Source organism: Candoia aspera, chromosome 1, assembly GCF_035149785.1.
Source record: "Candoia aspera isolate rCanAsp1 chromosome 1, rCanAsp1.hap2, whole genome shotgun sequence".
NCBI lineage: Eukaryota > Metazoa > Chordata > Lepidosauria > Squamata > Boidae > Candoia > Candoia aspera.
This window is the reverse complement of record NC_086153.1, coordinates 292,171,173-292,187,623: the sequence shown is the minus strand read 5'-3', so window position 1 is coordinate 292,187,623 and position 16,451 is coordinate 292,171,173. Positions and strand designations below refer to the sequence as shown.

Here is a 16,451-nt window from a genome sequence, read left to right as displayed (position 1 = left end):
AGCCCCACAGCCACAGCACACCAGGAAGCCCATTTGCATCACACTGCTAGGCCAAGCTGAAGCTGGGCTTCACACTGCAAAGGGCTTCATGCTGCACTGCAGCTCAGATTTTTGTTCAGGATTAGGAGACTCTGGAGCAGATCTGAGTACATACAAGAAGATGGAAATGATGGAAGCTCAACCATCTAAATGGAAATGAGCTCACATGATACTGAGCAGTCCAATGCCACAAAAGTCTACCTGAAAAAAAAAACAATCTTTACAGAACATGCAGAATAAGTTACCTTTGAACACGATGTTGTTTTGCCACTTCCTTGCAAGCCTACAAACATGATTATATTTTGTTTTCCTTTTGTGGGTGTCCAGGCTTTGACTCCAGGATCTACAAGCTGTAAAACAAATCCAGCATAATTTTCTGAATCACAACATGTTTACAAAGCCTCCAGGGTTTTGTTTTTGCATATTTTATACTGAATATTTTCCAGTATCACTTTCTGTCCTCAGTTCTGAAAGTGAGAAATCCAGATAATCTTATTCTACCTTCTGCTACAATAACATACAACCAGAGAGCAATATAACAAGGATCAACTCTGCTGCACAGGACACTTCAAATCCCTCACTCTCAATATTACATTTTTTAAATAAGAATTTTATTAAGTTTGAAACAAAGATAAAAACTACAAAAAAGCAAAAAAAAAACCTCCTACAAAAAGAAAGAAAAAAAACCTAAAGAAGAATCCCTTACTCTATATCAAACCAAGGTCACATTTCAAATCATTAAAGAAAAATGGAATCATACAAGCCTTAATATCAATCCAAAAAAAAATTATTAATTTTTTACCCCACCTCAAAATATACCAAAACATTTACATATATCCATATTACACACAGGGCATTTTTCATACAAAAATCAAACAGCCCAACTGCCCCCCTTAGAAACTCAGACTTCTCAGCAAAAAACCTCCCACAGAACAGAGTTCTTTCCCATCCCTTTCCATCAAAAAACCAACCCCATTTGTAATTTGCAAGTCAGATTGTCTCTTTAACTCCTTCAATACCAAAATATATTTGTTGCCTGGCATTTCAACAAAAACTTCAATCTCACTGTCAGTGAAATAACTCTATCTTTGGTAAAATCTTCATCTTCTTCCACAACGTCCTCAGCCAGATGACACATTTTAAAGCTGATATTTTCTGCAATGTCCCAAATATCTTGCAAAATAGCTTGACAAGTATCATGAAAGATCTGTTTAAACTCACAGTGAAGCTCATAAGAGAACTCCTCTTAATGGGGAATCTCCAAAAGTTGATGACATAAGAGAAAGTATGCTAATAATCAGCTCCAGGGAAAGTGAACAGAAAACTGAAGATTCAAAACAGCAGATTCAATGTGTAGGCAAATATTAAATCCTTCAAATTTAATACAAAAATAATAACAGGGAAGCAATTATTTATTCTCAATCCTCGTCAGTATCCAGATGGGAAAATAAGCCAAAGCTTAAAAAGATTTTTGAAAATTAATTCCAAAAATAAAAACAAGCACCAAGAGAGATAGCTTCTCTTCTTTCTGTAGAAAGTCTCTCTTAGGGTTGTTGTTGTTTATTCTTTTAGTCGCTTCCGACTCTTCGTGACTTCATGGACCAGCCCACGCCAGAGCTTCCTGTCGGTCGTCAACATCCCCAGCTCCCCCAGGGACGAGTCCGTCACCTATAGAATATCATCCATCCACCTTGCCCTTGGTCGGCCCCTCTTCCTTTTGCCTTCCACTCTCCCTAGCATCAGCATCTTCTCCAGGGTGTCCTGTCTTCTCATTATGTGGCCAAAGTATTTCAGTTTTGCCTTTAATACCATTCCCTCAAGTGAGCAGTCTGGCTTTATTTCCTGGAGGATGGACTGGTTGGATCTTCTTGCAGTCCAAGGCACTCTCAGAATTTTCCTCCAACACCACAGTTCAAAAGCATCAATCTTCCTTCTCTCAGCCTTCCTTATGGTCCAGCTCTCGCAGCCATATGTTACTATGGGGAACACCACTGCTTTAACGATGCGGACCTTTGTTGTCAGTGTGATGTCTCTGCTCTTAACGATTTTATCGAGATTTGTCATTGCTCTTCTCCCAAGGATTAAGCGTCTTCTGATTTCCTGACTGCAGTCAGCATCTGCACTAATCTTTGCACCTAGGAATACAAAGTCTTTCACTGCTTCTACATTTTCTCCCTCTATTTGCCAGTTATCAATCAAGCTGGTTGCCATAATCTTGGTTTTTTTGAGGTTTAGCTGCAAACCAGCTTTTGCACTTTCTTCTTTCCCCTTCATCATAAGGCTCCTCAGTTCCCCTTCGCTTTCAGCCATCAAAGTGGTATCATCTGCATATCTGAGATTGTTAATGTTTCTTCCAGCAATTTTAACTCTAGCCTTGGATTCCTCAAGCCCAGCTTGTCCCATGATGTGTTCTGCATACAAGTTGAATAGGTAGGGTGACAGTATACAGCCCTGCCGTACTCCTTTCCCAATCTTAAACCAGTCCGTTGTTCCGTGGTCTGTTCTTACTGTTGCTACTTGGTCGTTATACAGTTTCTTCAGGAGGCAGACAAGATGACTTGGTATCCCCATACCACTAAGAACTTGCCACAATTTGTTATGGTCCACACAGTCAAAGGCTTTAGAATAGTCAATAAAACAGAAATAGATGTTTTTCTGAAACTCCCTGGCTTTTTCCATTATCCAGCGGACATTGGCAATTTGGTCCCTAGTTCCTCTGCCTTTTCTAAACCCAGCTTGTACATCTGACAATTCTCGCTCCATGAACTGCTGAAGTCTACCTTGCAGGATCTTGAGCATTACCTTACTGGCATGTGAAATGAGTGCCACTGTTCGATAGTTTGAACATTCTTTAGTGTTCCCCTTTTTTGGTATGGGGATATAAGTTGATTTTTTCCAATCTGATGGCCATTCTTGTGTTTTCCAAATTTGCTGGCATATAGCATGCATTACCTTGACAGCATCATCTTGCAAGATTTTGAACAGTTCAGCTGGGATGCCGTTGTCTCCTGCTGCCTTGTTATTAGCAATGCTTCTTAAGGCCCACTCAACCTCACTCTTCAGGATGTCTGGCTCTAGCTCACTGACCACACTGTCAAAGCTATCCCCGATATTGTTATCCTTCCTATACAGGTCTTCTGTATATTCTTGCCACCTTTTCTTGATCTCTTCTTCTTCTGTTAGGTCCTTGCCATCTTTGTTTTTGATCATACCCATTTTTGCCTGGAATTTACCTCTGATGTTTCTAATTTTCTGGAAGAGGTCTCTTGTCCTTCCTATTCTATTGTCTTCTTCCACTTCCGCGCATTGCTTGTTTAAAAATAATTCCTTATCTCTTCTGGCTAACCTCTGGAATTTTGCATTTAATTGGGCATATCTCCCCCTATCACTGTTGCCTTTTGCTTTCCTTCTTTCTTGGGCTACTTCTAGTGTCTCAGCAGACAGCCATTTTGCCTTCTTGGTTTTCTCTTTCTTTGGGATGTATTTTGTTGCCGCCTCCTGAACAATGCTGCCAACTTCTGTCCAGAGTTCTTCCGGGACCCTATCTACTAAGTCCAGTCCCTTAAATCGATTCTTCACCTCCACTGCATATTCCTTAGGAATATTAGTGAGCTCATATCTAGCTGATCTGTGGGTCTTCCCTAATCTCTTTAGTCTGATCCTAAATTGTGCAAGAAGAAGTTCGTGATCTGAACTACAGTCAGCTCCAGGCCTTGTTTTTACCGACTGTACAGATGTCCGCCACCTTTGGCTGCAAAGGATGTAGTCAATCTGATTTCGATGTTGTCCATCTGGTGAAGTCCATGTATAAAGCCGTCTCTTAGGTTGTTGGAAGAGAGTGTTTGTTATGCAGAGTGAATTGTCTTGGCAAAATTCTATCAGTCTATGTCCTGCTTCATTTTGTTCTCCCAGGCCATACTTACCTGTAATTCGAGGTGTCATTTGACTGCCCACCTTAGCATTCCAGTCTCCTGTGATGAAAATAACATCTCTTTTAGGCGTGTTGTCCAGTAGGTGCTGCAGATCCTCATAGAACTGCTCTACTTCAGCTTCTTCAGCATTTGTGGTTGGGGCGTATATTTGGATCACTGTGATGTTAGATGGCTTGCCCTGAATTTGAATTGAGATCATTCTGTCGTTTTTTGGGTTGTATCCAAGCACTGCTTTAGCCACTTTACTATGTATTATGAAGGCTACTCCATTTCTTCTGTGATCCTCTTGTCCACAGTAGTAGATCTGGTGGTCATTTGATGTGAAGTGGCCCATTCCAGTCCATTTCAGTTCACTGATGCCCAAAATGTCTATCTTTAATCTTGACATCTCACCAATAACCACATCCAATTTGCCCTGGCTCATAGATCTTACATTCCAGGTTCCAATGGTGTGTTGATCCATAGAACATCGGATTCGCCGTTCACCACCAGCACCGTCGGCCGCTAGCCGTCCTTTCGGCTTTGAGCTAGCTGCGTCATCACGTCTGGGGCTAGTTGAGCTCATCCTCTGTTCCTCCCCAGTAGCATTTTGACCATCTTCCGACCTGGGGGTCTCATCTTCCGATGGTATACTGACATATCTCTGGTTGTACTGATCCATTTAGTTTTCACGGCAAGAATACTGGGGTGGGTTGCCATTACCTTCCCCAGGGATCGCATTTAGTCTGACCTCTCTGTCATGACCCTCCCGTCTTGGGTGGCCCTTCACGGTTTAGCTCATGGCATCATTGAGGTGCTCAAGCTCCAGCACCACGACAAGGTAACGATCCTTTGCTGAAGCTCTCTTAGGGTACATAACTTAAAAAAATATATAAATTGGGTGAATTAGAAATGGGGTGGCTTGACCTACTGTCCCTTTAAGGCTACAGTGTGGCTTGGAAATGGTGACATCCCCGCCTCCCAGTGGCTCTTACAAGATTGAAGCAGTCACTGTTTGTGATTCTCTGGCTGCAAGTCACCGTTCTGGAGGGCAGATGGGATGATTCCAAGCATTTTCTTTACCCATGAAAATGCTCAGGGTTTCAGGAAACAGCCTGCCCACCCCCAAAAAACCACCGCATTGTCAGTTATGTCCGTGGAGTTTGCGGACACAGCTGTTCCGTTGGCCATGTCCCCCATCGGAAGCCACTCTCCTCAATATTACATTGATGCTACTGATGGCAATGCCTTTAAGATGCAAGATAGACTGCCTTGATTCTACACCTCTTTAGTCTCACTTCAGTTTTTGGTTATCTTCAGGAATTTCCATAAAAAAAGATACAAATAATGCCAATACTTTCTGTCTTAACAATTAACCAACAGAAGCCAATTTGGGGAAGTAACGGTTCAATTTGCACGTTATGCTAAGCTGCAGTTTATTTTAAACTTGTTGTTGAAAAATCAGAGCAGTTTGGTTTACATATAATTCTAAGACATTGTGGTTTATAAAACTCAAATGTGTGGATTTGATATCATACAATCATATGGCTAAGAGCAATGTATAAATTCAGCCAATGTGTTTTTCTGTCCGCCTACTGGCATTCTGCCATGCCATCACAGGACAAGAAGCTTTATACTCTGTAAAAATAATTATTGCACTTAACATTTCAGCCTAATTTAAAACCAAAGAATCAGCAATTTTAGCTTTCAGAAAAGTTCTCATTTAGGTAGTTAGGCAAATTTTACTATATTAGAATTAGCACAGTTGGGGAACCCTCTGCAGCAGATTTAGGGACCCTATCCCACTGCATAAATACATGCCTCAATTCAGAACTGAAGAAGTCTAAGTGGGAGATGATAGGACAAAAACTGACATATTTTCATTTTTCAAAGAAGATGCTACAGAACTAAGTCTCAACTGGAGGCAGTGTTTGGCTGACCTTATCTGGCTCGGACATTAAGTGGGGTTGTGCCAAGTTACTACTTGGACAGGGGACATCTAGAGAATTCCAAGGATGTCAGACTGGGAAGTTGAACAAATATCCTGGAAGAAGACTGCGGTCAACCAATACTGTACTGTTGCTGAGAAAACTACATGGACATGTCAGTGATGTCACCAGGCTTCAACCTTGCCATCAAGGTTTACTTTACAGAAATAAAACTGATGATTCACATTGCCACTTCTGGCAAACACAACATTGCCCTTTTTGTTAAGGAAGGGCCTTTGTCCTCTAAAGAGCAGCTTCATATATCACAGAGGCATTTGTTGCATTTGGAGATCAGCTTGCTTTTGCTTTAACAAGTGAATAAAAATCCTACTGTACAATTGCATAAATCTTCAGACTAGGATAACCTTATAAACTTGACACAAAGCATGTGTGTTTGTTCATTAAGATATACTGTACCTCAATTCTAACATGAGAAGAACAATTTTGATTTAGAACTAAGCAATGAGTTTTATATTTAAGTAAGTAGACGTTGTTTAGATCTGTTTATTTTCTGCCTGCTCAGTATTCATCATTTTAGGTAAAGAAGAAGACTCCAGAAGAAGAGAAATGGTCAGTGCCATATTAAGATGGGTATGTTCACTGAGACATTGCTTTTGTAACGGTTTCTGAATATTTCCCTCAAGGCCATCTCCATGGCTTTCTACACAGTTTAATTCAATGTCTCAGTGAACAAATAATTACCTAATTATTAAATTGTATTAATTTTTTATTATTGTTCCTTTATTATTTACAAATGATTGTAAATTGCTTTACTTCTCCAGTTTTATCACTTTTTTTTAAACATTGAGTCAATAAATACTTTTTAATTTACAATAGTAACTCATTAAACCTTAAGTAGTTCAAACTGTAACTTGGCATAAGACCTGAACTAAGTTAGTGTGACTTGTATAAGGACAGATCTTGCCTGGTCAACAACCTAGTACACTTAATAAATGATTAAAAAAACATATATAGCCTGAACCAACATTTCTAATGTAAAAAGGAGTACTTAGGATAGTTAGTTCAGCATAAAATCTGTACTGCTGTACTGCTGTATTGCTGTAAAGTAGCCAGCTTTCATCAATAGCATGCCTTATTAAAATTATACATATCCATAATTTCAAGAGGATGACTTTAAAATGGCCAGGCATTATTCACATAGATATATGAATATGAGATAGGTAAGAGGCTTGGTTAGATAGTCAGTTAAAAGAAATAAGGATGCCTAGAATGTTTGCCTGTATTAGAGATATAGGTTAGAAAACAGTATGTTGGGTGGCCATATAAATTTATTAAATAAATAAAAATATTGATTGTGTTTGTAACTGCAGTGGGAGGTGGGGGGTGGATAGGATTTTTATACTGTGGATTTTAATTTTGTAAGCCACCCGGACTCACTGGGTGGGAGTTGGGCAACCATATAAATAATAAAATAAAATAAAATAAACTTTGATTCTACCTTAACAAGTTCTTTAAAGACAGCATGTTGGATCATTTTTCTTTTGTTGAGTCCAGAAGCCATTTCTTCAAGGTCAATAGCAGATCTATGGTTGGAAATAGGGAAAAATCGGTACAAGATGACTTAAATGTCCTACTGAACTAATATAGTTTACGTTCCACTCTTATACTGACTCTGAAAATGAAACTTAACTTGAGTCAGAAAGGGAAAATGAAACTTATCAGGAAGGATAATAAAAACCAGAAGTGACTCAGCTGAGCTGGAGAAACTTTGGAGAAAGGTTTAAATCCTCCAATCAGCGCTCAAGAAAGGAGAGCGGAAAAGCGTGCGAATCAAAAGGCAGCTCGATTGGCTGCAGGTGAGAAAAGGCGTGGAAAGGATCGTTTTAAAAGGCAGGTGTGCGAAGAGCAAGCTGCCAGAGACAACTGATCTTTGAGCTCACAGCATCTGTGGAAGAGTCCTCATCCCAGTCGGAAGCCTTGCCTGTAGCCAGCATGGAACCACAGCCAGCCCCTTCTGTTGTCGTGGACCTGCTTCCTGCACACACCACTCCTGTCGAGCCTCTTCTTGCCGTCCCTGCCAAGCACAGCCTTGCATCCAGCTCCAAGCCTCATCTCGCCACTCCAGCACAATTCAGCCTTGCCTCCAGCTTCAGGCCTTGTTGTGACATTCCTACCAAATTCAGCCTTGTTTCCAGTTCCAAGCCTTGCTTCATTGCTCCAGTCAATGTCTTCAGCCTTGCTCCAGCCTTGTCTTCAGATCCAAGACTCGCCCTGACGCTCCAGCCAAGTGCAGCCTTGTTTCCAGTTCCGAGCCTTGCTTAGATGCTCCAGCCAAGTCCAGCCTTGTCTCCAGGACTGAGCCTTGCCTTGACACCTTAGCCAAGTCCAGCCTTGTCTCCAGATCCAAGCTTTGCCTAGACACTCCAGTCCAGCCTTGACTAGCCTCTGAGCTCCAGCCTAGTCCAATCTGTGTGCCTGTTCGCAGGCTTGTGCCTCAAGCCTCCCCCTTGCCACACACTCTAGCTTCACGGGGTCTTGCAGCTTCAGTAAGAGAATTAGCTGAGTTCTGCCTCACTGTTTTGCCACAGTCTGAACCTGCAGCATTGCCTGGTCATCCTCTACTGCTTGGGTGGACTTGATTGAATTGCATTGTCTAATTTAAGGCTAAATAGTTATATTAAATAAAGAATTTAATAGTAATTCTGCCTGGCCGTCTCATAGTCTGAACAGGACAGGATCTGAGGCAGGTATTAAGTGAACTATGCCTTTCCTTAAAAATCTCTGAATATTTATTTCATTATTTCATATCACTGTAATTATCTTCAGATAAGGCAAAAATATTCCCTCAAATCAAGCTCAGTTCCTGATGACTACAAAATCCATGTAGTTTTCATGGCAACAATACAGAAATGGTTTGCCATTGCCTTCTTCCAGGAGGCTTTTGGACTTTCTAGTTTAGCCTATAATCCTGGGGTTTCCTGACAGCCTCTCATCCCACCCTCTGTAGCTTTTGGTATAGTTAGACTAGTGTTTTTCAAACTTGGCAACTTTAAGATGTGTGGACTTCAACCTCCAGAATTCCCCAGCCGGCATGCTGATTGGAGAATTCTGCGAGTTGAAGTCCACACATCTTAAAAGTTGCCAAGTTTGAAAAACACTTAATACTTTTCAGTTTTTCAGCTTCCGCATTATTGCTTAAGTGGATCTCACTGCAATTTGTATTCCAGCTTCCTATTTATTTTTGTGCTGGCAGATTGGCCCAATGTACAACCAGTCTTATCTCTTGCCTTCTTTCTCAAGGAAGAATTCTGATTTTTAACATTAGCTTTATATACTACTGTTATCCTTCATGTATTTTCATAAGTTCTGTTACATACAGAAAACATTTTGGTCCTGGGGAAAATACAGAGTAAATCAAAAAAACAATGCTTTGGCTGAACATAGTTATTTAATTAAAATATAAAATTGAGCTTCTTGATCACAGCAGTTCAAAACTTTACATGTCCCCTTTTAAGAGTAATGAGCAACAGTAACAATATAAATAAACTTAACACTTCAACATACATTGACATAAAACAACATTATTCTTACTTGGCTTGGTTCACTTACTTGACATTCTCTCTTAGCTGCTTCACCAGCTTAATGTTGACATCAGCTTCCAATAATGCTGTACAAACTTCTTTTAGCATAGCATTTAAAACCTGTAAGGGCAGAAGGATAACACAGAAAATGTTTCTGTACCATTTATCTACAATTTATTTAATTTTCACAATTCATCTCTCCAATGAATATTTTAGATTAACATGTACTGGTTGGAAAATAATACAGAAAATAATAAAATTTCATACTGTTAAATCTTGTAGACATAGTGGACTGAGAAATAGATAAAAATTGAAAAAGAAATTAATGCACAAGAAACAATATTAATATGAATATTCCAAATGTAACAATCAAGTTGTACCTACTTAGCAAATGGCACCAACTCACTGAATTTCCTCCTTGAATCTCACATAATTAATGATGTATGCAATCTCAACCTTATTAGTTATTACTTTAATATGGAGGTCTTTTCTATCAAAATCAAATAGTGGTTCTTTCTACATGGCTTCCTTTATTGTATCACATATATAAAATTTACATACCTCTTCATTGATAATGGTAGCATTGCTCAGGGAGCGCAATGCTGAGGTTATTTTTCTCCCAAGATCTGCTAAAACCATTTTGACAACAGAGTTGGCTCAAATATGATCTGTAAAAAGACATTAAAATTGTTAAAATTATTGTTTACAAGCTACGCACTATCCTTCATACGAGCTAATCTATAATTGGGATCACACATCATACTAAACCATAATGTGATTTTTGACTTAACATTATTTATTATATGAACTCAGCCATGTTTAGTGAAATAAGGTTTGCACCTGGGCAAGTCCAGCCAATTATGATTTACTCAGAAGAATCATGCTTAAACCAACCACGACTTAGTGCAGTGTATAAGCCTACCCTAGCACTATTTGCAAGAGAAAAATAATTTCAGAGTTAGCATATGAAAAGTGTAAGCTTTGTTATAAAAACAAGCTAGGCAACAAAAGACCAAAAAATAAGCATGTTCTTAAGTTGTTCTTACTGATACATTTTCATTTTTTAATATCAAAAGTTTTTATGTGGCGTAAAAATATATTTCACATGTTGAAACATATAAATACTAAGTAAAAGGCTACTTAACAGCAAACACAAATTCTTAGCTGAGTTTCTTGAATTTTTTCTTGACCTAATGATTTTTTTTTTAGTCAGAAGTTTTTGGGAGCCAAGAAATACACTGTGAAGAACAGAGAGGGCCAGGAAAAAAACTAGACTTTCATTTAAGCTAAATGTAATTAAAATATAATTAATAAGACTGTTTCCTTTGTGTGTAATATTATTTTCCCTCTGTTACATTACAAATTACAATTTGATGGCACTGCCTTAGTGGGAACCTGGAGGCTACACCCAATGCCTTTAAGGGCTACTAGTTATCTACCTACAAATGTTTTAGGTTTACAGTATTCTGTGTTATTTATGCCTAGCTAATTACACTTAAAATGTTATAACCTGCATGGAAAGAAAGCCATGATATAAAGGAAATAGTCAAAAATATGGGTATAATCTATTTCCTTTGCTGCCAGCAGAAACATTAGTTGAGTAGAGAGAGAGTTGTTCACTGATTCTCTTCTTCTCCTGAAGTCCCAAGAGTCACTGTTCCATAAGTCCCCAAACACTCCATAAAAATCTCCAGGGACATTGGAGGAAGTACAAAGATCATCATCATCATCTTGTCTTTCATTCAACCAGCTGGATTCATCCTCTGGTTAAAAGCTTCTCACAATAAGGAAGAGCCCTTCCACTCTTTCTAGCACAAGGATAAATATAAGTTTGTCAAACTAAGATTGCAACTGTGTTTTAGTTTAATTATTTATTTATTTATCAAATTTCATCACTGCCCATCTCTCCCAAAAGAGATTATTATCTGTATTAGGAATTATTTATAGATTTAGCCTTGTTTTGACTCCACATGGCTATAGTATTCATTATACCTTGGCTCTGCAGCTGCCAAAGAAATCTCTGCAATCCTTTCCTATGGAATATATAGAAGGCAGCACGCTCATTCAACTATGAGACCACGAAAAACAGTAGCCAGATCAGCCATAGCCCTTCTTCCAAGGTTGCCACAGATGGTTATCTGTATTTCCAAAAGCAAGCCTGGAAGGAAGAGAGGTTGCCACCACATAAAACACAGTGAGTGAAAAGATAGAAATCTGATTGTTTTTCACCACTGCCTGGGTTTTGTCTTCTGATCTGTAGGAATATGACAAGTATGTCCCTTCTGGGTCCTGTAAAATGCTCTGCAGTCAAAAGTACCACAGGAGTTTGCACTTGTCACAGTAAACCAAAACTGCCTGAGTTCTGACTTACCCAAAGAAAAGCACCATATAGTGCACATAGCTGAGGTTCTGTCTCCTGTTACAAACCATGAAAGCTCTATCCTTGTTTATTTAGCAAACCAAGTATACCATGGATTCTGACTTCTTCCCCTCAGAACAAAAGTAATCCAATAATAACTATGTGTGTATAACAATTCTCAACTCTAATCCAAGAAATTGATGCTACATTTCCACTGTTGGCAATTTGGGAGATAGACTACTTTGATTATATTGGAGGCTTTTCCTTCCAGTTTCAAAATTAATTTTTCTACTTTATTTATTCAACTTATATGGCTGCCCAACTGACAGTGACTCTGATGACATTCTAACAAATTTAACATAATCACTAAAATACATATCAAAACAGCAGAACAAAATGGTAACCAAAGATAATAACCAATATACAACCATGCTTCCTTGAGATGGGCTCACTCAGCACTCTAGCCCAATATCTGAGGAAACAGCCAAGTCTTAACAGCCTTACGAAAGGCCAACATAGTCAGGTCTATCCAAATTTCAGGAGGCAAGCTGTTCTACAGGGTGGGCACTATGACAGAGAAGGCACACTTCCTGATGGAAAGGATCCAGAGCATGCCAGCTTTATTAGATCTGGTGGGATGAGCAGAACTAATGGTAGACAGGCAGTCCAGTAAATAATGCTGCCTGCTGTCATTAAGAGGTTTATAGGTGATAATCAGCACCTTGAATTGCACTCAGAAGTTCACTGGAAGCCAATGCAGCTTACAAAGTAGTGGTGTAACATCAGGGTACTGAGGTGCATCCATAACTACCCATGCTGCAACACTTTGAACCAGTTGTAGCTTCTGAGTGGTATTTGAGGGCAGCATTTGTGCTAATCTAAGCAGGATGTGATTAAGGCATGAGTGACTATGATCAGGCCCTTCTGATCCAGGAATGGGAGCAACTGGCACATGAAATGAAGTTGAGCAAAGGCTTTCTTGGCCATGGCTGCCATCTGTTCTTCCAGCAGGAGCCATAAGTCCAGGAGGACCCCAAAATAGAGTATCAGTTTTGTCTGGGGAAACATGACTTGATCTACAACTAAAGATGGAAAAGGCTATAGATTTTAGGTTCCCCATTCAGTCTTGCTAGGGTTCAGCCAAAGCCTGTACCTCCCTATCTAGACCACCAGTCTTCAGACTCTGACACAACCTTGACAGCATCACTTGACTGACCAGTGGTGGAGACATGTAACTGAGTATCAGTGTACAGATACCTCACCCATGCCGACAGATGTCCTCACCCAGGTATTTAAGGTAGATGTTAAACAGGAACACGGTAGAGCCCTGAAGAATCCTACAGAGCAAGGACTATGGCTTAATTTCTGCCCCCTGCCCACCAATCAATGCAAATTGGAACCAACCTCACAGGAAGGAGCAAAACTACAACACTGTCTCCCCCATTCTTATCCACCTAAGCTGGTTCAGAAAGATACCATGATTGATTGTATCAAAAGCCACTGAGAGATCAAGGAGGACTAAGATGGATACAAAACCATCATCCCAGTGTATAATTGCAATTACTTTAAAATCCTCTCATAAGATGAAAGCAGCCTCCAAAGCATCTGCAGGAGCTGGAAAAAGGAACAGCTGCTTTAACAATGTGAAAAGAGGTGCTTCATAAATATTCCTCTGTGTTCCAGAGCATTTCTTTTAAAGGATCTGCACACCCCTAATATATTACGAAAAAAAATAACCAATCTGATATTCCCTAATATTCTTGTTTATGGTGAAGACTGAGCACTGTTTTTATCAGAAGTGCTCAGTAAAAAAATCAATAGAACAAAAGCAAGAAAATAACCCAGGAGAAAGCAATATGATTTCCTCCAAATATACAATCTATATGGTCTCTTGCTGTTGACTGCACAGACTACAGGCAATGAGCTGTAGTTCGAAATACTGGATGGTACCACACTATCTACCCATAAAGTATGGCAGAAATTAAAGGACAGACTCACAGACAGAATGAGCATGAAGATAAGTCATCTAAGTATCTCTACTGATAAAGTACATGCCACATACAGTATAAATTAAAAAAATGTAAATTACAGATTAGGGCTAAATATGTTTTGCACTGAAATCAGAAAAACAACTAAAGTGTCTTGCTCTTAAAGGTATTTTAAAAAAATGATTCTTCGAAATTAAAGTTTAAAAATCAAAACTGCATACTCCCCGCTACCCCCAGTAGTTCTGAACTGCAGCTATTGGAAGAATCTCTTTCCATCCTCTGCAAGAAAAACGATGGAGAAAAAATGTGTGCCTGTACCTCAGGAGAAGAGCCTGTCAAATTGCTCAATTCATTTGGTTAAAAATAATTTGTGGCAATAGATGTCAGTTCAAAGGGAAGCAAAGTTTCCACTTCCTCTCAGTTTCTACTTCCAGATATGTAGTCCAGCATCTGCTGCTCATATCTTTGTGGGAGGAAAGCCAGCAACAACCTCCATGGGTTGTTTGTCACAATAATGGTTTATGACTTTCTTCCCTGTTAACTGGCACCTCTTAATACCTGCAAACAGGTATTAAACAAAGATGAGGTAGCTCATCCACCTGAATGAATGAATCATTAGGATTCCCTAATGAGCTGGAAGAGAACAGAAAGAACTATAGAGAAAAAATGAAACCAGAAAATCAAATTTCAGCTACAGTTCTATATCACTTTAACATGTCTTTAAAAGCTCAGAAAGGCATCCATGCAAGCAAGTGTACTTACAATTGCACTGCTAATTATGCCAAAGCAATAAGATAGGAGGGAGCTATTTCCATTTGCAGTACATTACTATTTTGTGAGCTGCTTTAGGAGACTGGAGATGAGAAATAGTTTAAATTCCCATTCTGCTCATTTACAGGATGTATTTAAACTAGGCACACACACATTTAACAATACAAAAAGCTTCAGATTATCTGCATTCTGTTGTCCTAATAATTTCTTGACCAAACTTCCTGAATTCAACAATTATGGTGGAACTATTTGACTATGTGACATTTGTCAGCATTTGTACAAATCCCTAGAAGAAAAAAACCCAGCATATTTATTAAATTTATGCACTGTCCATTTCACTGTATAAATGACTCTAGGTGGCTTACAAGTAAAAAAGTAAAAAAGAATTTAAAAATCTTACAAAAAAACCCCACAAAGTTAAAGAGGGAGAGAGCATACTCAACCCACCAACCACCCCCAGGGCTTCATACAACTATCGAATCCCCATGCTAGTTGGCAGAGCCATGTCTTAACGCTTTTCTGGAAGGCTAGAAGAGTGGAGGCAAGATGTAGACTTATAAAATGCTGCAACACAAATATTGGATGTGTTTGAGCATAAACAATAGTTTAACAAACTATAATGACCAAGTAAAAATCAAACAAATCACTCTGTAATTGCACAAAACATTCAAACTAAATCTCAGTTTAGTTTACCATGTTGTACAAATCCAGTCCATGTAGTTATCTTTTATCCCACTGTGTTGTGCAAAACCAGAAAAATAATTGGATAAATCATGGCTCAGTTAAGATGCTATGTGAACATAGCCAATATACTGAATACAGGCCAGACCAGTTTTTGATCATTGCTCACCCTTAGACACATGTATAAAGGGGGAGGATGTGACTTTCAAACATAAAAAAAAAGTACGACTACATATCTCGATATAAGAAAAACGTCCAGGTTACTTGATGGGCACAGAGGGCTTCAATTCCCCCCCCCCCGCGAGGTTTCTTCATCCAGTTCAACTTGTGGCATCACTGCAAAAGCAGGATCCAAATTTTTTACTTCACCGAATAGCACGTGTGCTTCCCCTCAGCCCAACAGTTTACAGCCCTAAAGTTTGTACATATCCAAAAACGCACTGGGGCGTAACCCGAAAGAGTCTGGAGAAGTCTCAAAGGCGGCGGACCACAGGTTACCGAACAGCGACCAGTCCTCCACACAGACCTTACCGAAAAGCGCAGCGGTGGCCTGGCCTGGCCCCGCTCAAAAAGGCACACAACAGCCCGGGCTTCTTATGGGGTCCTCAGGAAGACGCCAAACCAGACCCAGCACCAATAATCAACTCCGCTGCCTCTGGTTTGCCCTCCCCTCTCCAGCATCCAAACAACCAGGAAGAATGTCACGTCACCACTAAACAGAGCCGACAGTTATCATCCTGCCCCGGGCCAAACTCAGACATCTGCTTCCGGGGCATCTCTGGGAAACGCCCTCTTTGAGACAAGAGTGTGATATATAAAAATGAAGAGGTGCGCAATTGCGTTGCGTTGGCTTCAGCTTCCGAGTATACTCTTCTCTAAATAAGGTTGTATGTCCGTACAAACACATTTCGAACTCAATATAAAACAGGACAGTCTCTGTTTTGTTGCAGCGTTTTGGAATAATTATGTACTATTGGTAAGGATAAAGAGTTGAGAGAAAGTATTTTAATATACGTAAGTTTTTATTTTTTTCTGTGTGAATAGGTTAATGTAATTTTATTTGTGTATGCTTTTCTAAGATAATGCAAAAACGGTTTATATCTATCCAATAAACAGTGTTTCTCAACCTCAGCTACTTTAAGATAGGTGGACTTCAACTTCCTGTAGTTGAG

At 39.5% G+C, this 16,451-nt stretch overlaps 1 protein-coding gene across 3 annotated transcripts in view; it reads right to left on the bottom strand.

The window, feature by feature from the left end:
• The window catches only part of SRP54 (signal recognition particle 54), a 54,098-nt gene extending 38,065 nt beyond the window's left edge, over positions 1–16,033 (bottom strand). Inside the window, exons 1-5 of one of the 3 annotated variants that reach the window (XM_063290045.1) lie at positions 15,811–16,033; positions 10,042–10,148; positions 9,509–9,600; positions 7,398–7,482; positions 285–389 (exon numbers count right to left, since the gene is read on the bottom strand). In XM_063290045.1, the coding sequence (XP_063146115.1) occupies positions 285–389; positions 7,398–7,482; positions 9,509–9,600; positions 10,042–10,119 (360 nt within the window). In that variant the 5' untranslated portion in view covers positions 10,120–10,148; positions 15,811–16,033. Of the gene's footprint in view, positions 1–284; positions 390–7,397; positions 7,483–9,508; positions 9,601–10,041; positions 10,149–14,589; positions 14,608–15,810 lie in introns of those variants that run through there. The other 2 variants (XM_063290042.1, XM_063290044.1) reach the window with 2 other exon arrangements.
• Positions 16,034–16,451: the final 418 nt, after the last annotated feature.